The 21,904-nt window shown below is 47.2% G+C and overlaps 1 protein-coding gene across 1 annotated transcript in view; it reads left to right on the top strand.

Moving 5' to 3' along the window:
* Positions 1-21,212, top strand: part of LOC134984456 (zinc finger protein ZFP2-like) — a 31,893-nt gene extending 10,681 nt beyond the window's left edge. Inside the window, exons 3-7 of the mRNA XM_063950033.1 lie at positions 7,394-7,585; positions 8,104-8,221; positions 8,301-8,398; positions 8,496-8,952; positions 18,495-21,212. Coding sequence (XP_063806103.1) covers positions 7,394-7,585; positions 8,104-8,221; positions 8,301-8,398; positions 8,496-8,952; positions 18,495-19,636 — 2,007 coding nt within the window. The 3' untranslated portion in view covers positions 19,637-21,212. The remainder of the gene's footprint in view (positions 1-7,393; positions 7,586-8,103; positions 8,222-8,300; positions 8,399-8,495; positions 8,953-18,494) is intronic.
* Positions 21,213-21,904: the final 692 nt, after the last annotated feature.

Here is a 21,904-nt window from a genome sequence, read left to right as displayed (position 1 = left end):
CATGGAGCGCTTCTTCCCGCTTATTTTTACATGTTTATCCTGGCGGGGGTTTTGCGGGCAGTGCCAGGGCACTGTACAGATTTGCCAGCCTTATTTATGAGGTATTTCTCTTACATTCTAGAGGATGCTGGGGACTCCGTAAGGACCATGGGGATAGACGAGCTCCGCAGAAGCCATGGGCACTTTAAGAAAGACTTTAGGTATGGGTGTGCACTGGCTCCTCCCTCTATGCCCCTCCTCCAGACCCCAGTTTGATACTGTGCCCAGAGGAGACTGGGTGCATTACAGGGGAGCTCTCCTGAGCTTCCTGTCAGAAAGTATATGAAAGTATATTTATTAGGTTTTTTATTTTCAGGGAGTCTGCTGGCAACAGACTCCCTGCATCGAGGGACTGAGGGGAGAGAAGCAGACCTACTTCTGTGAGTTTCAAGGTCTTGTTTCTTAGGCTACTGGACACCATTAGCTCCAGAGGGAGTCGGAACACAGGTCTCACCCTGGAGTTCGTCCCGGAGCCGCGCCGCCGTCCTCCTCACAGAGTCGGAAGATAGAAGCCGGGTGAGCATGAGAAGAAGACTTCAGAGGCGGCAGAAGACTTCAGATCTTCACTGAGGTAATGCACAGCAGTAAAGCTGTGCGCCATTGCTCCCACACACCTCACACACGGCAGTCACTGTAAGGGTGCAGGGAGCAGGGGGTGGCGCTCTGGGCAGCAATATAACCTCATTTTCTGGCAAAAGTAGACATATACAGCTAGGCACTGTATATATAAAGAGCCCCCGCCAGTTTTTTATATATTTTAGCGGGACAGAAGCCCGCCGCTGAGGGGGCGGGGCTTCTTCCTCAGCACTCACCAGCGCCATTTTCTCCACAGCACAGCGCTGAGAGGAAGCTCCCCGGACTCTCCCCTGCTTATCCACAGTGAAAGAGGGTTTTAAAGAAGGGGGGGGGGCACATAATTTGGCGCAAAAATAAAGTTAGAGCGCTATCTTGGTAAACATATTGTGTGTTTTTCCCTGGGTCATTAGCGCTGGGTGTGTGCTGGCATACTCTCTCTCTCTGTCTCTCCAAAGGGCCTTGTGGGGGAACTGTCTTCAGATAAAAGGATTCCCTGAATGTGTGGTGTGTCGGTACGCGTGTGTCGGCATGTCTGAGGTAGAAGGCTCTTATAGGGAGGAGGTGGAGTAAATGACTGTGGTGTCTCCGTCGGCAACGCCGACACCTGACTGGTTGGATATGTGGAATGTTTTAGTGCTAATGTAAATTTATTGCACGGAGTCTTGGGAATGTACAGGCGTCAAACCCTGCCTTTCCCCTATGTCACAGGGACCCCCGGGGGCTCAAAAGCGCCCACTATCCAAAATAGTAGACACTGACGCCGACACGGATTCTGACTCCAGTGTCGACTAAGATGATGCAAAGTTACAGCCACATTTGGCAAATAGTATGCAATATGGACTTTCCAATGGGACCTACTGGACAAGTGGTCCGGGTCACATCTAAAAATGTATCAGTTGATCACTCTGTCCCTCAGAGCCAGGGTATCTCTCCTGTGGAGGCAACAGAGTGCTCACCTTCTAGAAGGCCGCAGGTTCGGCATTCAGGACTGGATCCTGGTGACCACGGACGCGAGCCTCCGAGGTTGGGGAACAGTCACACAGGGAAGAAACTTCCAAGGTCTTTGGTCAAGTCAAGAGACTTGTCTTCACATCAATATCCTGGAACTGAGGGCCATATACAACGCCCTACATCAAACGAAGACCTTACTTCGCGACCAACCAGTTCTGATCCAGTCAGATAACATAATTGCAGTAGCTCATGTAAACCGCCAAGGCGGCACAAGGAGCAGAGTGGCAATGGCGGAAGCCACCAGGATCTGTGCGGAAAATCATGTAAGCGCACTGTCGGCAGTGTTCTTTCCGAGAGTGGACAACTGGGAAGCAGACTTCCTCAGCAGAAACGACCTGCATCCAGGAGAGTGGGAACTTCATCAGGAAGTCTTCGTACAGATTGCAGGTCAGGGGGGGACTGCCCCAGATAGACATGATGACATCCCACCTCAACAAAAAGCTACAGAGGTATTGCGCCAGATCAAAAGACCCTCAGGCAGTAGCTGTAGATGCCCTAGTGACACCGTGGGTGTTCCAGTCGGTCTATGTGTTTCCTTCTCTTCCTCTCTTACCCAAGGGTTGAGAATAATAAGGAAAAAAGGGGAGTGCAGACAATTCTCATTGTACCAGATTTGCCGCGAAGGGCCTGGTATCCTGATCTGCAGAAGATACTCACAGAAGATCCGTGGCCTCTTCCTCTAAGGGGCCCTGTCTGTTCCAAGACTTACCGCGGCTGCGTTTGACGGCATGGCGGTTGAACGCCGGATCCTAGCGGAAAAAGGTATTCCGGATGAGGTCATTCCTACTCTGATAAAAGCTAGTAAGGACGTGACAGCTAAACATTATCACCGTATATGGCGAAAGTATGTTTCTTGGTGTGAGGCTGGGAATGCTCCTACGGAAGAATTCTATCTGGGCCGTTTCCTTCACTTCTTACAAACTGGAGTGAATTTGGGCCTAAAAGTAGGCTCCATTAAGGTTCAGATTTCGGCCTTATCCATTTTCTTTCAGAAAGAATTCGCATCTCTCCCAGAAGTACAGACTTTTGTCAACCAGTTCAAACGGTGGAGTTAAAATATCTCACTTAGAAAGTGGTCATGTTGTTAGCCTTGGCTTTGGCTAGGCGAGTGTCAGAATTGGTGGCTTTGTCTCATAAAAGCCCCTATCTGGTTTTCCATATGGATAGAGCGGAATTGCGGACCCGTCCTCAATTTTTACCTATCTTTTCATATGAACCAACTTATTGTGGTGCCTGTGGCTACACATGACTTGGAGGATTCCGAGTCCCTTGATGTGGCCAGAACGGCTAGAGTCAGAAAAACAGAAGCACTGTTTGTCCTGTATGCTGCCAACAAGGGTGGCGCTCCTGCTTCAAAGCAGACTATTGCTCGCTGGATCTGTAACACGATTCAGCAGACTCATTCTACGGCTGGATTGCCGTTACCAAAATCGGTCAAGGCCCATTCCACGAAGAAGGTGGGCCCTTCTTGGGCGGCTGCCCGAGGGGTCTCGGCATTACAGCTGTGCCGAGCTGCTACTTGGTCGGGTTCAAACACCTTTGCAAAATTCTATAAGTTTAATACCCTGGCTGAGGAGGACCTCCTGTTTGCTCATTCTGTGCTGCAGAGTCACCCGCACTCTCCCGCCCGTTTGGGAGCTTTGGTATAATCCCCATGGTCCTTACGGAGTCCCAGCATCCTCTAGGACGTAAGAGATAATAAGATTTTAAACCTACCGGTAAATCTTTTTCTCGTAGTCCATAGAGGATGCTGGGCGCCTGTCCCAAGTGTGGACTACTTCTGCAAGACTTGTATATGGTTTTGCTTACTAAAGGGTTATGTTATAGTTTAATCGGTCTCGGACTGATGCTACGTTGTTTTCATACTGTTAACTGGTTAGTATATACACAAGTTATATGGTGTGATTGGTGTGGCTGGTATGAATCTTGCCCTTGGATTAAAAATCCTTTCCTCGTACTGTCTGTCTCCCCATGGCACAGTTTCTCTAACCTAAAGTCTTTCTTAAAGTGCCCATGTCTCCTGCGGAGCCCGTCTATCCCCATGGTCCTTACGGAGTCCCCAGCATCCCCTACAGACTACAAGAAAAAGATTTACCGGTAGGTTTAAAATCTTATTTTTTTACCTCCCCAGGGCGCCCCCCAGCGCCCTGCACCCAGCGGTGTGTACAGTCCAGGAGCCTGGCGCGCACTGAGCAAATCATGCTGCGCGGTACCTCTATATGCCGTCTTTGTTGAAGAGAAGATGTCTTTTCCTCACATACTCACCGGTCTTCTGGCTTGAAGAGGGGGGACGGCAAGCTGTGGGAGCGTGCATCCAAGAGAGCCTGGCGTTCATCTCCCCTCAGGAGCTGAAGGCATCCTGTCAGCAGCAGCAGAGCCCTGAAACTCATTAGAAGTGGGTCTAGACTGCTCTCGCCCCTTTCCCTCGAAGCAGGGAGTCTGTAGCCAGCAGACCTCCCCAAAATAAAAACCTAACATTAAGTCTTTTCAGAGAAACTCTGGGAGGGCACATTTTCTAAACTGAGTCTGGGAAGGGATATAGAGGGAGGAGCCAGGTCACGCCCCTTTGAAAGTCTTAAAGTGCCCATATTTCCTGCGGATCCGTCTATATCCCATGGTTCTTTTGGTGTCCCCAACATCCTCAAGGACGTAATAGAAAATAATAATAATTATAATAATAATAATAATAATAATACAGGGACATGACTGGGGAGGTGAGTGGATCTGGGAGTGTCACACTGACATCACTTATATCTGTAGTAATAATACAGGGACATGAATGGGGAGGTGAGGGAATCTGGGAATGTCACAATGATGTCACATATAGCTATAGAAATACACAGGGACCTAACTGGGGAGGTAAGGGGATCTGGGAGTGTCACAGTAACATCACATATCTATAGTAATAATACAGCGACCTGACTGGGGAGGTGATGGAATCTGGGAGCGTCATAGTAACAACTTATATATAGATTGTAAGCTTGCGAGCAGGGCCTTCCTACCTCTATGACTGTTATCACCCAGTTTGTTATTGTTATTTCAAATTGTAAAGCGCAACGGAATTTGCTGCGCTATATAAGAAACTGTTAATAAATAATAAATAGTAATAATACAGAAACATGACTGGCGAGGTGAGGGGATATGGAAGCGTCCCTGTGATGTCACATATGTCTATAGTGATGATACAGGGACATGACTGGGGAGGTGAGGGGATGTGAAAGCGTCACTGTGATGTAACTTATATCTATAGTAATAATACAGTGACATTACTGGGGAGGTGAGGGGATCTGGGAGCGTCACTTTGACATAGCATATTTATAGTAATAATTCAGGGACGTGACTAGGGAGGTGAGGGGATCTGGGAGAATCACAGTGATGTCACTTTTATCTATAGTAATCAGGCACATGATTGGGGAGTTGAGGGTGTCTGTGACTGTCACAGTGACATCACTTATATCTAAAGTAATAACACAGGGACATGACTGGGAAGGTGAGGCGATCTGGGAGCGTCACTGTGACATCACATCTATCGTACTAATACAGGGACATGACTGGGGAGGTGAGGGGTTCTGGGAGCACTACAGTGACATCACTTATCTATAGTAATAATACTGGGACATGACTGGGGAGGTGGGATATGGGAGCGTCACAGTGACATCACTAATATCTGTAATCATAATAGAGGGACGTGACTTGGGAGGTGAGGGAATCTGGGAGCGTCACAGTGACCTAACTTTTATCTATAGTAATAATACAGGGACAATAATGGGGAGGTGAGGGAATATGGTAGTGTTAACTGTAACATCACTTATTTTTAGTAATAATACAGGGACATGACTGGGGAGGGTGAGGGGATCTGGGAGTGTCACAGTTACATCACTTATATCTATAGTAATAATACAGGGACATGACTGGGGAGGTGAGGGGATCTGGGAGTGTCACAGTGACTCACATCTATAGTAATAATACAGGGACATGACTGGGGAGTTGAGGGGATCTGGGATTGTCACTGTGACATCACTTATAGCTATTGTAATAATACGAGACCATGACTGGGGAGGTGAGGGGATCTAGGAGCGTCACTGTGAAGTCACATATCTATAGTAATAATACAGGGACATGACTGGGGAGGTGAGAGGATCTTGGAGAGGGGCAATGATGTCACATATCTATAGTAATAATACAAGGACATGACTGGGGAGGTAAGGTGATCTTGGAGTGGCACAGTGATGTCACTTATATCTATTGTAATAATACAGAGACGACTGGGGAGGTGAGGGGATCTGGAAGCGTCACTGTGAAGTCATATATCTATAGTAATAATATAAGGACATGACGGGAGGTGAGGAGATCTGGGAGCGTCACAATGACCTCACTTATATCTGTAGCAATAATACAGAGATGTGACTGGGTGGGGTGAGGGGATCTAAGAGTGTCACAGTAATGTCCCTTTTATCTATAGTAATAATTCAGAAACATGACTGGGGAGGTGAGGGGATCTGGGAGCTATACAGTGACATTACTTTTATCTATAGTAGTAATACAGGGACATGACTAAGAAGGTGAGGGGATCCGAGAGCATTACAGTGACGTCACTAATATCTATAGTCATAATACAGGGACATGACTGGGGAGGTGAAGGGATTTTGGAGCTTCATAGTGACGTCACTCATATCTATAGAAATAATACAGGGACATGACTGGGGAGGTGAGGGGATCTGGGAGGGTCACTGTGACTCACATCTATAGTAATAATACAGGGACATGACTGGGGAGGTGAGGGGATCTGGGAGCATCACTGTGACATCACTTATATCTATAGTAATAATACAGGGACATTAATGGGGAGGTGAGGGAATATGGTAGCGTAACTGTAACATCACTTGTTTTTAGTAATAGTACAGGGACATGACTGGGGAGGGTGAGGGGATCTGGGAGTGTCACAGTGACATCACTTATATCTATAGTAATAATACAGGGACATGAATGGGGATGTGAGGGAGTGTAGTAGCATAACTGTAACATCACTTATTTTTAGTAATACAGGGACATGACTGGGGAGGTGAGGGGATCTGGGAGGGTCACTGTGACTCACATCTATAGTAATAATACAGGGACATGACTGGGGAGTTGAGGGGATCTGGGATTGTCACTGTGACATCACTTATATCTATTGTAATAATATGAGAACATGACTGGGGAGGTAAGGGGATCTGGTAGAGGCGCAATGATGTCACATATCTATAGTTATAATACAAGGACATGACTGGGGAGGTAAGGTGATCTAGGAGCGTCACAGTGACGTCACTCACATCTATAGTAATAATACAGAGACGTGACTGGGGAGGTGAGGGGATCTGGGAGCGTCACAGTAATGTCACTTTTATCTATAGTAATAATACAGGGATATGACTGGGGAGGTGAGGGAATCTGTGAGTGTCACAGTGACATCACTTATATCAATAGTATTAATACAGGGACATGACTGGGGAGGTGAGGGGATCTGGGAGCGTCAATGTGACATCACATATCTATAGTAGTAATACAGGGACATGACTGAGAAGGTTAGAGGATCCGAGAGCATTTCAGTGACGTCACTAATATCTAAAGTCATAATACAGGGACATGACTGGGGAGGTGAGATGATTTAGAAGCGTCACTGTGAAGTCACTTATATCTATAGTAATAACAAAGGGACATGACTGGGGAGGTGAGGGGGGGTCTGGGAGTGTATATATTGATATTTGATGTCTCCTCCATTACTCAGGATTACACAGTAGTGAAGAAGACATCCAATGAGTGTGAGATACTCAACAGCCATCCCCGTGTGTCAGGAGGACTGAGTAGAAGCCAGAGCCCCATCCCAGTGCCTCCACCTGACTCACTAATACATGAGAGACCCAATGACCAAAAGATCCTGGAGCTCACCAACAAGATCATTCAGCTGCTGACTGGAGAGGTGACTGCTGGGAATGGGGCATTATACAGTAACACCAGGGGATGTGTCTGGGTGATGACTGGAGAGATGACTGCTGGGAATGGGGCATTATACAGTAACACCAGGGGATGTGTCTGGGTGATGACTGGAGAGGTGGCTGCTGGGAATGGGGCATTATACAGTAACACCAGGGGATGTGTCTGGGTGATGACTGGAGAGGTGACTGCTGGGAATGGGGCATTATACAGTAACACCAGAGAAAGTGTCTGGGTGATGACTGGAGAGGTGACTGCTGGGAATGGGACATTATACGGTAACACTAGGGGATGTGTGTGGGTGATGACTGGAGAGGTGACTGCTGGGAATGGTACATTATACAGTAACACCAGGGGACGTATCTGGGTGATGACTGGAGAGGTGACTGCTGGGAATGAGGCATTACACAGTAACACCAGGGGATGTGTCTTGGTGATGACTGTGTCACTCTGTGTCAGGTTCCTATAAGGTGTCAGGATGTCACTGTCTATGTCTCCATGCAGGAGGGGGAGTATATAGAGGAACACAGGGGTCTGTACAAGGACGTGATGATGGAGAATCACCGGCCCCTCACATCTCTGGATAAGAGGAGACTGTCATGTATTGTACAGGGGAGAGCAGGTATGGGGCCCCTTATATACACACACCATTTGATAATCACATATATACACCATACTCATTCACTGTTTGTCTCCTACAGATGGGCCCAGTAACAGAGATACCCCAGAGAGATGTCCCTGTCCTCTGTATTCCCAGGATTGTACAGAGGAGAATCACAGGACCCCACAGGAGGATCAGGTAGGTGGGATCTAGGGTCTCCCCAATAAACCAAAGTGACTGTCACTATATTTGTGTAGAGGAGCTGTGTGTCATTATATTTGTCTTGTTTACATAGGGTGAAGCCCAATTAAATAATATTAAAATCAAAGCTACAGAGGGAGAAGAAGAGACGTATGTGACTGATAAGGAGGCAGAAGATATAGAGGGAGAAGAAGAGACGTATGTGACTGATATAAAGGCAGAAGATATAGCGGGAGAAGAAGAGACGTATGTGACTGATATGAAGGCAGAAGATATAGCTGGAGAAGAAGAGACGTATGTGACTGATATAAAGGCAGAAGATATAGATATAGAAGGAGAAGAAGAGACGTATGTGACTGATATAAAGGTAGAAGATACAGAGGGAGAAGAAGAGACATGTGTAACTGATATAAAGGCAGAAGATATAGCGGGAGAAGAAGAGACGTATGTGACTGATATAAAGGCAGAAGATATAGAGGGAGAAGAAGAGACGTATGTGAGGGGTGATCTGCAGTGTAAGGAGGAGGAGATCCCTACAGATATCAGCACAGGTGAGTAATAAACACTTATTACAGAAAAGAGTCACATATTCTCCTTGCTCAGTCACTACAGCAATCTCTTATCCTACACCCTCCTCTGTCAGTACAAACTAATGAGGAATTTGTTTTTTCCCAGTATGGAGTCAGGAGCCATCACCTCTATTATACTCCTGCTCTCCCCCCTCACATCATGTCACTGTGCGTTACCAGCCCAAAGATCTGACCATTCTCTTCCCCACACTCTCTGGGGTATATTGTACATCAGTAGCCATCAGCCCCTATTATACTCCTGCTCTCCTCCTCACATCATGTCACTGTGTGTTACCAGCCCAGATATATGACCAGTCTCCTCCCCACACTCTATGGCAGGCATTCCCAACCACGGTCCTCAAGGCACACCAACAGTGCAGGTTTTAGTGATATCCAGGCTTCAGCACAGATGGTTAAATCAAAATAACTGAGGTACTAATTAAGTCACCTGTGTTCAAACCTGGATATCACTAAAACCAGGACTGTTAGTGTGCCTTGAGGACCGAGGTTGGGAAACACTGCTCTATGGTGTATCTCATACATCAGAAGACTTCAGACCCTATTATACTCCAACTCTCCCCTTTACATCATGTCACTGTGTGTTACCAGCCCAGAGATCTGACCAGTCTCCTCCCCACACTCTCTGGTGTATCTCATACATCAGGAGCCTTCAACCCCTATTCTACTCCTGCTCTCCCCTCACATCATGTCACTGTGTGTTACCAGCCCAGAGATCTGACCAGTCTCCTCCCCACTCTCTCTGGTGTATCTCATACATCAGCAGCCATCAGCCCCTATTATACTCCTGCTCTCCCCTCACATCATGTCACTGTGTGTTACCAGCCCAGAGATCTGACCAGTCTCCTCCCCACACTCTCTGGTGTATCTCATACATCAGGAGACTTCAACCCCTATTATACTCCTGTTCTCCCCTTCACATCATGTCACTGTGTTACCAGCCCAGAGATCTGACCAGTCTCCTCCCCACACTCTCTGGTGTATCTCATACATCAGGAGCCTTCAACCCCTATTATACTCCTGCTCTCCCCTTCACATCATGTCACTGTGTTACCAGCCCAGAGATCTGACCAGTCTCCTCCTCACACTCTCTGGTGTATCTCATACATCAGGAGCCTTCAACCCCTATTCTACTCCTGCTCTCCCCTCACATCATGTCACTGTGTGTTACCAGCCCAGAGATCTGACCAGTCTCTTCCCCACACTCTCTGGTGTATCTCATACATCAGGAACCTTCAACCCCTATTATACTCCTGTTCTCCCCTTCACATCATGTCACTGTGTTACCAGCCCAGAGATCTGACCAGTCTCCTCCCCACACTCTCTGGTGTATCTCATACATCAGGAGCCTTCAACCCCTATTATACTCCTGTTCTCCCCTTCACATCATGTCACTGTGTTACCAGCCCAGAGATCTGACCAGTCTCCTCCCCACACTCTCTGGTGTATCTCATACATCAGGAGCCATCAGCCCCTATTATACTCCTGATCTCTCCCTCACTGTGTTACTAGCCCAGAGATCTGACCAGTCTCCTCCCCACACTCTCTGGTATATCTCATACATCAGGAGCAATCAGCCCCTATTAATCCCATGGTCTTCTTATCATGTCACTGAGGTCAGGTAGGATTTGTTTTCTATAACTAACATGGTGTTGAGTCTCCGCGATAAGAAGACAAGCTGAGAACTGAGCTCTCTGCCCTAGAACGCCAGTCTCCTTTTTCAAGTAGGCCGTGACATTGGTCTTCAGCACACGGATGACTAATGCATTATAGGAGGTCACTGGATTCAGTGGACCATGCTGTAATTAAGAAATGGAACCTTTTAATAGTTCTTATTTTCTAAAGCAGAGTAATGTGAAGTGTATGTGACAGGATGGTCTTCATTCCTTAATATAGGTACTCCATTCCTAGTATGTCTGCAAGTAGAGACCTCATAGATAGAAAACTTCATACTTCATGAGCAAACAGATTGATTATGGGGAGTGATATTCTGTACAGATGTCCTGGAGAAGGTATCCAGACAATCCCTGTTATACAGAGTGGAGATCATGTAAAGAGGGATAGACACCTTGATAGAAGAATGGTCCGGTTACGCCCCTTGGCTAGAGGATCGGTCCGGTTACATCCCTTGGCTAGAGGATCGGTCCGGTTACGTCCCTTGGCTAGAGGATCGGTCCGGTTACGTCCCTTGGCTGGAGGATCGGTCCGGTTTTGCCCCTGCACTAGAGGATCGGTCCGGTTTTGCCCATGCGCTAGAGGAACGATCCGGTCAGGCCCCTGGGCAGCAGGTGATCACTAAAAAAGCCTAGTTATTCTCCCATTTATAGCGGATCTTTCTCCTGGAGAAAAATAAAGTGATACTAAAATTCTCAGGTGAAAATGACTGTGTATTCTCATTATCTATAACGTCCGCAATTTAAAGACCTAAGAAACTGTAGGTTAGTAAGACAGTACAACAGGAGACTACTTAGAAAGCCCTTTCGAATGTGTTCTTCTAGCACCACACAACTGCACAGTACGCAGACATTTGGCCGCTTTATCAAAAATCAGTGAGAAATGGATGAAGTATTGAATTCCATCAGTATTCAAAGGGAAAAGTCTTTATACAGGACTCCATCAATCCTAGATTAGAGTTAATGTCTATGCACGGTTGTCGACTGAATAAGTCTTCTCTACATCCTACAGATCAGAAAGGCTGAAAAAATACTCTCTCTAATATCCATTAAGGGATATTGGGGAATTAGTACGATGGGGTATAGATGGGGACCAAAGGAGCCGTGCACTTTACATTTCTTCCACTGGGTGTGCTGGCTCCTCCTCTCTGTGCCCCCTCATACAGGCAGTTTATAACAATGTGCCCTCAGGAGAGGATGCCACTCTGGAGCTCCAGAAGATTTTCTTCAGTTTTATTTTGAACTTTATTTTCGGGATGCTGTTTGGGCGTCAGTATACCTGCACCGTGTGAGTTGGGGGGGGGGGGGTTCCGGTCTCTTCAGGCGTCAGAGCTGCCTCCCCGCTGCAGGACACTGTCCTGAGAGGTTGTTGGTACCGCAGGGCATTGCGCCTTGTTGGTCGCAATTGCAGCACGCCGCACACCCCTAACGTAGCCTGAAGGTCAGAAGAGTGGTGAGTACAAACTGGGGGCCCTGCTAGGGGAGTCCCCTGGTTCTTGGTGCGGTGCTATGGCAGGGGCGGCATACGGGACCCTCCCTTAGGGGGACCTGCTATAGCCCCCCTGTGTACACTGGCAGCGGTGGTGAAATCAATGTGATGTTTCACACTTATAAGGAGACTTTGCCAATATAAATATCTACACAGCTATGGCGCCATTACACGGTTCGGAGATACCCCAGAGCGGGACCAGCAGCGTTTTGGCACCTTCCTCTGCTCACTGCTGCAGCAGCAAGGACACACAGTTCCTCCAGACAAATGGGGGAGAGCCGCTATTATTACACAATTAGAGTCCTGAAAAGGACAAGAACTCCGGTGTTCACCGTGATATAAACACAGCCTGCAATCTTACTGAGTCTGACAGGCTTGGGTGTGCTGTCCCTCTCACTCTCTGTCTCCTCACATACAGTAAGGGCAGGCTTGCTATGTAATAACGTGTGTGTGTGTGTGTGTGTGTGTGTGTGTGTGTGTGTGTGTCTGAGTGTTGTCTACTGTAAACATGGTAAAACACCAATTATGCAGTGTATGTCGCAACAGATTCTCTCCCTCTATAGATGGTTCCCTATCATGTGAACAATGCAGTCAGTCTTCCCAAGTTAGTGAGGAAGTCAGGCGTCATCCTGGCTCGGTGCCATAAAGACTATGATGGCAGACATGTCATCTCAGCTTACTGCTAATACTCAGAAGACAACTGCAGCAGGCTGTAACAGACCTGATGCAAATACCCCCCTCCCTAATTCAGGGCCACATAAACGTGGGCTGCCTGAGTAACTCTCAGAATCTGAGGAAGTGGTACAGGAGGAGGGGGAGGAATTAGATCCTACTACTGAGGATTCTACTTCTGCACATGGTATTGAACCCCTCATTGCTATCAGGAATGTATTAAAAATCCCTTTGGATGATGCTGCAGTACCGCAGTTGTTTTTCCTAGCACAGAAAAAGCTCAGTGTCACCTTCCCTGATTCTCCGGAACTAGATGACATATTTAAGAAAGCCTGGAAAAACCCTGATAAAAATAAAAAATATCAGGTTACAAAATGGTTTTTGCACACTTCCCCATTTACACCTGAAGGTAGGAAGAATTGGGAAGAACCCCCAGCTGTAGACATATCAGTCTCCCGTTTCTTAAAAAGAGGTGGTACTACCAGCATCTGGCTCCTTTACATTATAGATCCCTGGGGATAGGAAAATAGAGACTACACTAAAGTCTATTTACACAGCGGCTGGTGTATCACAAAGACCCGTGCTTGTGGGTTCCTGGATGACACATGCCAGTCATACATGGCCAACTCAAATTCAAGAGGGCCTTGCTGGGAATATGTCCCTGGTCACTACGGTGACCCTCATAAAACACATTCAAGAGACTGCAGGCGTCCTGTGTGACTCTCAAAGAAATAGGCGCTATTAATACTAGGACTACTGCCATGGCAGTGTCAGCGCTCAGAGCTTTGTGGCTGCGTCACTGGATAGTGGATGCAGATTCCAAGCACAGTGTGGAGTCTCTTCCTTAGGGGAGTTGGATACATGGATTTCTAAGGTTACTGCAGGAAAATCCACATTTCTCTTTTCTGGGGCCGTCTAACCAGTCCTTTTGGACAACAAGGTTTAGATCAAGAGTCAGAGGCGCCTGCACTGCAGCGAGAAGCACCAGAAGTAAGGCAAGAAAACCAGCCACTGCATGTTCTCAGGAACAAAGCACCAGTTCAGCTTCCACGAAGGCCTCAGCATGACGCCCCCCCCCCCCCCACACACACATACACACCGAGGGGATCTCAAGGTGGGACCTCGACTGCGTCACTTCAGCTGCATCTGGGAAAGCTCCTGCCAGGATACCTGGGTACATGACCTCATTGCTCAGGGCTACAAGCTGGAGTTCAGCAGTGCTCCTCCCCAACGATTTTTCAAATCAAGCTTACCAGCTTTGGAGGATACACGAGTTACGATGCAACAGGCCATCCTAAAGCTGGCCCAGTCCCAAGTCATTGTTCCAGTGCTGCTACTACAACAAGGAAAGGGTTACTACTCCAACCTGTTTGTGGTACCAAAACCGGACGGTTCGGTAAGGCCCATTCTGAATCTAAAATCCTTAAACCGTTACCTAAAGGTTTTCAAGTTCAAGATGGAATCCTTGCGAGCAGTGATTGCGGGTCTGGAAGAATGGGAGTTCATGGTCTTGTTGGATATAAAGGATGATTATGTCCATATCCCGATTTGGCCACCTCATCAGGCCTGTGGTTTGCCCTGTTGATCGATCACGACCAGTAACAGGCACTACCCTTCAGCCTGTCCACAGCTCCGAGGGTCTTCACGAAGGTGATGGCGGAGATGCTGTTCCAGCTACGAATCCAGGGTGTCAATATTGTCCCTTACCAGGGAACTTCTAGTGCTCAATATAGACTGCACTATTCAGCTTCTGTCACAACATGGGTGGATCCTCAATTTACAGTCCCACCTGGAGCTTACTCAGCGGCTCCTATTCCTGGGAATGTTTCTGGACACCGTGGCTCAGAAAGTGTTCCTCCCAGAGGACAAAGCAAGGACACTCCAGGAGATGTTCCGAGTGGTCCTACGGCCTACTCTGATATCCATCCATCTTTGCATAACATTGTTGGGAAAGATGGTAGCCTCATACAATGCCATCCAGTATGGAAAGTTCCATGCCAGAACATTTCAATTGGTTCTCCTGAGCAAGCGATCCAGATCACATCTTCAGATGCACCGGATAATACGTCTGTCGCCTCATGCCAGGATCTCCCTCTTGTGGTGTCTACAGTTCTCAAACCTGCTGGAAGGTTGAAGTTTCGGGACTCAGGATAGGAGTCTGAGAGGATGGGGAGCTGTCACCCAAGGGGCTTAGTTCCATGGCAGGTGGTCAGCCCACTAAGCCCTACTTCCAATCAACATTATGGAACTTTGAGTGATCTACAATTCTCTGATTCAGGCCTCTCTCTACTCAGGGATCGAGCGATCCAGGTTCAGTCATACAAAGCCATGGCTGTGGCTTAAATAAATCGCCAAGGAGGGACATAAAGCAGAGCCTGCATGCGAGAAGTGTCAAAGATACTCCTCTGGGAAGAAAGAAATGCAATGTCCACCATCTTCATTCTGGGGGTGGACAACTGGGAAGCGAACTTCCTGAGTCGTCACGATCTCCACCCGGGAGAGTGGGGTCTCCACCAACAGGTGTTTTAACAGATCATCGACCTGTGGGGCTGCCCACAGATGGACATGATGGCTTCTCTACTCAACAAGAAGCTTCGCTGGTATTGCTCAAAAACCAAAGACCCTCAGGCGAGAGCAATAGATGCGCTGACGTCCCCTTGGCCTTACCAGATGGTCTACCTGTTGCCTCGATTCCATTGCTCCCGAGGCTGCTAAAGCGATTCAGGAATCAAGGAGTCCAGGCAATTCTGATTGCCCTGGATTGGCCTCTAAGGACGTGGTATGCAGATCTTCTGGACATGTCCGTCGCAGACCCTTGGCCTCTGCCAATGAGAAGAGATCTTCTGCAATAAAGACCGTTCGTCTACCCGGACTTACGGCGAATTCGTTTGACGACTTGGAGGTTGAACGGAACATCCTAGCTCACAAAGGCCTTTCCAAAAAGTTTACTGTAACTATGGCTCAGGCCAGAAAGCCTGTGACGTCAAAACACTATCATCATATCGGGAGAATATATCTTTTAGTACGAGGAACGCACGTATCCACCTGCAGAATTCTTACGTTTCCTGCAGGCTGGTGTGAATAAGCTCTCTCAATTTTCTTTCAGAAGAAGTTGACAGTGTTGCCAGAAGTTCAGACCTACTTGCACGGGGTACTACACATACAACCTCCGTTTGTGCCGCCCACGGCACCTTGGAAATTGAATGTGGTGTTGGAATTTCTACAGTCCTCCTGACTTGAACCTCTGATGATGGTAGAAGACTAGTACCTCGCGTGGTTACTTGCCCAGGCTTCTGCTAGGCGTCTCTCAGAATTCTGGGCCCTATTGTGTAAAAGTCTCTACTTGGTCTTTTATGAAGACAGAGCGGAGCTCAGGACTAGTCAACAGTTCCTACCGAAGGTTGTCTCTGAGTTCCACCTGAATCAACTGATTGTTGTCCCATCAAGTTCTGGTGCTGCTGCTCCTCCGGAGAAATTGGATGCTGTGCGAGCCTTGAAGATCTATATCAAGAGAACGGCTCTAGCCAGAAAGACAGATTCACTGCTTGTGCTCTATGATGTGCAGAAAAAGGGTTGCCCTGCTTCTAAGCAGTCCATTGCTCATTGGATTAGGCAGACTATCCAACAGGCCTATGTGCCGGCAGCCTTACCTGTTCCACAGTCTTTGAAGACCCACTCTACAAGATTGGTGGGGTACTTTTGGGCGGCTGCCCGTGGAGTCTCGGCCCTGCAACTTTGCCGAGCCGCTACCTGGTTCGGGAAGAACACCTTTGTGAAGTTCTACAAGTTTGATACACTGGCAAAAGAGGTTACCCAGTTTGGGCAGGTGGTGCTGCAGACGTCTCCACACATTCCTACCCTTTCTAGAAGCTTTGGGACGTCCCCATCGTACTAATTCCCCAATATCCCTTATGGATGTTAGAGAAAAGAGGATTTTTACACCTATCGGTAAATCCTTTTCTCGTAGTCCATAAGAGATATTGGGTGCCCGCTTCAGTGCGTGGACTTGTCTGCAGGTTTCTCTTCATAGTTACCTGTTCATCTGTTGCTGTTTTTGTTACCAGCCATTGCTAGTCATTTTATGTTGATGGTGTGCTGGTGTGACCGCGGGTAACCCCACCGCTGACCGCAAAGTTCCCACCATTGAAACTAATGGAGGTGCTGTGCGTTGCGCTGTCTGCCAGCTCAGACGCGCATAGGGAATCGGGAAAGTGCTAGGATGTGGCGCTCCCTGATTGCCCGAAGAGACTCTCTGTGACAGGAGTCACAGGGGGTCTCAGCATTCGGAGAAAGGGGTCCCATGTGTAAACATGGGACCCCTTTCAGTCCGTGTGGAGCGGGTATGCGTTTTTTTGTTTTGCCAAGTACGTGGATTACAATAAAAGAACAGGACACTGGATCAGGTAAGTATATAATTTTATTTTCAGGTACCACGGACGTCGACAGACGGAGACGTGGCCATAGTCGGCGTGTCAACATAGGTAAGTATGTATGTGTCGGCATGTATGTAATAAAGTTTTACTTTCAAGGTGTGTGTGTCCTGTTTTTATTTGGGTATTTTTTTTTGCAGTAGAACTACAGGTACCAGCGGGCCCGTTTCCCCCCGCATGCTGGTACTTGTGGTTCTCCAAGTACCAGCTTGCGGGGGAGGCTTGCTAGGACTTGTCGTTCTTCGGCAAAAAACAATATTCTTTCATTTTTACACATGGCTATCAGCCCTCCATCCGCATCACTTGGATGGGGGGACAGCCTCGGGCTTCACCCCTGCCCTTGGGTGGCTGGGGGGGACCCCTTGATTGAAGGGGTCCCCACTCCTCCAGGGTACCCCGGCCAGGGGTGACTAGTTGGATATTTAATGCCACGGCCGCAGGGAGCGGTATAAAAGTGTCCCTTGGCTGTGGCATTATCTGTCCAGCTAGTGGAGCCCGGTGCTGGTACAAAAAATACGGGGGACCCCTACTCTTTTTGTCCCCCGTATTTTTTGGACCAGGCGCAGAGCCTGGTGCTGGTTGTTAAAATATGGGGGATCCCCTGTAATTTTTTTACCCATATTTTGGCAACCAGGACCGGCTTGAGCCCGAGGCTGGTTATGCTTAGGAGGGGGGACCCCACGCATTATTATTTTTTTGGTTTTTAACCCATTCCATAAAAAAATATATATATTTTAAAAAATATATAAATAATACTTGTGCCTCCTAAAGAGCCAACCCAAGTACCTAATCCCTTCTAATATAAGTAGATATGCTATTAACAAAAAAAAACATGTTTTTTAAAATTTGTATTACATTCTGCCAGCAAAGTGAGGCGGATTGAAAATGAAGAATGTACTATCAAAAAGCACTGTTGTTGAATTTACATTCTTCAATTGAATATACTTTTGTCGAAAAGCCGCGTTTGTACCATTGCAGAAATGTCGAATTTGTCAAATGTCGAATTTTAAAAAGTCGAATTTTAAAAGCCCTTTTTTTTTTCTGACGAAAAGTACTGTATTGCATTGTCTAATTTTTTTTGGGGGGGGGGGCAAAAATTCCAGTTTTTCGACATTTTCGGGAATTCGACCGCAATTGCATATACCCCTAAGTGTCCCAGAGAGTCGTCTTCTCCTCTTGTTTACAAGATTAATATTGTTACAGAAAATGTCACATTTCCATAATGTATTTTATTTCCAGCAGATGGACACACAAGCAGGAATATCTCAGAAGGACATCTAATGTTATCCCCGGATTGTGACATAAAAGATAATGACAGTAGACAGGATTCTCCAGGAGATAACGCCATTACCCCAATTATACATCCAGCTCTATCAGCTGGTCCCACTGATCCTGGGAAATGTTCTCCTGATCACTCTGATATTGGTGCATCTGTTCCAGCTCTGACAGTAGATACAGAGTTTTTCTGTTCTATAGATGCCAAATGTTTTACACAGAACACAAAACCTATTACCGCACACACAGGTAAGGCAGGTGAGAGGCCACTGAAATGTTCAGAGTGTGGGAAATGTTTTACATACAAATCACAACTTGTTATACATCAGAGAAGTCACACAGGTGAGAGGCCATTTTCTTGCTCTGAGTGTGGGAAATGTTTTATCCTGAAATCACAACTTGTTACACATCAGAGAGGTCACACAGGTGAGAGGCCATTTCCATGTTCTGAGTGTGGGAAATGTTTTGTATGCAAATCAGATCTTATTCTACATTACAGAAGTCACACAGGTGAGAAGCCATTTTCTTGCACTGAATGCGGGAAATGTTTTGCACAAAAATCACCTCTTGTTACACATCAGCGAAGTCACACAGGTGAGAAGCCATTTTCTTGCTCTGAGTGTGGGAAATGTTTTATCCAGAAATCACAACTTGTTAAACATCAGAGAAGTCACACAGGTGAGAAGCCATTAGCATGTACTGAGTGTGGGAAATGTTTTGCATGCAAATCAGATCTTGTTCTACATCAGAGAAGTCACACAGGTGAGAAGCCATTTTCTTGCACTGAATGCGGGAAATGTTTTGCACAGAAATCATCTCTTGTTCTACATCAGCGAACTCACACAGGTGAGAAGCCATTTTCTTGCTCTGAGTGCGGGAAATGTTTTATACGGAAATCACAACTTGTTCCACATCAGAGAAGTCACACAGGTGAGAGGCCATTTCCATGTTCTGAGTGTGTGAAAAGTTTTGCACACAAATCAGCTCTTGTTACACATCGGCGAAGTCACACAGGTGCGAAGCCATTTTCTTGCTCTGAGGGCGGGAAATGTTTAGAATTCACAACTTGTCACACAGGTGAGAAGCCATTTCCTTGTTCTGAGAAATAAATCAGCTCTTGTTGCACGCAATAGACATCACTCAGGTGAGAAACCATTTTAGTCTTCTGGAGTATACTAATTGCCATGCATTCAAGGTTCTTCTCCTATCTCCTATGCTTTTTGCAATATACATGCTACCACTGCTATGTCGATGACCTGTCTCTTGCTCCGGGTACTGAGAACCCACTACCAATCCTAAATGGTTGTCTAGCTGAGCTCCATCTGTGGGTGATGCCAGTTGGCTGTGACTCAGTCCTGGTGAAACAGGTCTTTATGGTAGAAGCTCACCAACAAACGGCAGGGCTACAGCTCAGCTTTGTTACCAACCATACTTAAACTTGAGCGTTCAGAGTTACAAAATGCTGATCCTTTGTGGAATCTTGGTGTCCTGGTTAGTGGAGTGACACTTAGACATCAGTATCTGCCAAAATCAGATCCTCATCTGAGGAACATAGCCAGACTCCAGCACTTATTTCCCTCAGAAGATCTACCTACAGTCATACATGTACTTGTATCATCACACATAGACTACTGCAATGTCCTCTACCTGGGTCTCCCAGCAATAGAATTGCACCGCTTGTAGCTTGTACAGAATGCAGCAGCCAGGCTGTTACCTAACCAGCCCGTTCCTGCCACATAACACCCATTCTCTGCTCCCTCCACCGGCTGCCTGTAAGATGGTGACTCTGGGCCTAATTCAGGTTGGATTGCAGTGTGTGATCCAAACAGAATCATTGAGAAAAAGTTGCGGACGCAGAAAATGTGATTGGTTCTTGTTAATCAGGCAGAGGCGGTCCAGGGTAAGGCGGCAATGCTCCATTTCCATGGAGAAGATGGATCATTGCAAGTGCAGTGTGGCGCAAACAGGTGTGATTACGGTGGCTGCATGACATCACAATCGAGAAGAACGCAGTGGGGATCCTGCGGGCCGCAGAAGGATAGTTCAGTAGTTTCTAAAATGAAGAAGAAATTGTGAAGTGATCGCAATTTCTGCATCAAGGGGGAGGCGCCGTTCAGCATACTGGACGGCCTTGCCCTGCGATAGACGGCCTCCAGTCTGCTAGAAAAAGGATTGCTAATTAGCAGCATCTGCCTCCTTACTGACTTACTGTAGGCCCCTATTACACAATCTTACTGACTCTCCCAGCCCTACATGACCAGGGTCCATGTACCAGAAGCAGCTTCTGCCTCCTTACTGACTTACTGTAGTTCCCTATTACAGAATCTTACTGACTCTCCCAGCCCTACATGACCAGGGTCCATGTACCAGAAGCAGCTTCTGCCTCCTTACTGACTTACTGTAGGGTCCTATTACAGAATCTTACTGACTCTCCCAGCCCTACATGACCAGGGTCCATGTACCAGAAGCAGCTTCTGCCTCCTTACTGACTTACTGTAGTTCCCTATTACAGAATCTTACTGACTCTCCCAGCCCTACATGACCAGGGTCCATGTACCAGAAGCAGCTTCTGCCTCCTTACTGACTTACTGTAGGACCCTATTACAGAATCTTACTGACTCTCCCAGCCCTACATGACCAGGGTCCATGTACCAGAAGCAGCTTCTGCCTCCTTACTGACTTACTGTAGGCCCCTATTACATAATCTTACTGACTCTCCCAGCCCTACATGACCAGGGTCCATGTACCAGAAGCAGCTTCTGCCTCCTTACTGACTTACTGTAGGCCCCTATTACATAATCTTACTGACTCTCCCAGCCCTACATGACCAGGGTCCATGTACCAGAAGCAGCTTCTGCCTCCTTACTGACTTACTGTAGGCCCCTATTACATAATCTTACTGACTCTCCCAGCCCTACATGACCAGGGTCCATGTACCAGAAGCAGTTTCTGCCTCCTTACTGACTTACTGTAGGGCCCTATTACATAATCTTACTGACTCTCCCAGCCCTACATGACCAGGGTCCATGTACCAGAAGCAGCTTCTGCCTCCTTACTGACTTACTGTAGGCCCCTATTACACAATCTTACTGACTCCCAGCCCTACATGACCAGGGTCCATGTACCAGAAGCAGCTTCTGCCTCCTTACTGACTTACTGTAGGCCCCTATTACATAATCTTACTGACTCTCCCAGCCCTACATGACCTGGGTCCATGTACCAGAAGCAGCTTCTGCCTCCTTACTGACTTACTGTAGGCCCCTATTACATAATCTTACTGACTCTCCCAGCCCTACATGACCAGGGTCCATGTACCAGAAGCAGCTTCTGCCTCCTTACTGACTTACTGTAGGCCCCTATTACATAATCTTACTGAC

Source organism: Pseudophryne corroboree (genome assembly GCF_028390025.1).
Source record: "Pseudophryne corroboree isolate aPseCor3 chromosome 3 unlocalized genomic scaffold, aPseCor3.hap2 SUPER_3_unloc_56, whole genome shotgun sequence".
Taxonomy (NCBI): Eukaryota; Metazoa; Chordata; class Amphibia; order Anura; family Myobatrachidae; genus Pseudophryne; species Pseudophryne corroboree.
Note: the sequence above shows the minus strand (reverse complement) of the source record. Positions and strands in the feature narration are given on the sequence as shown.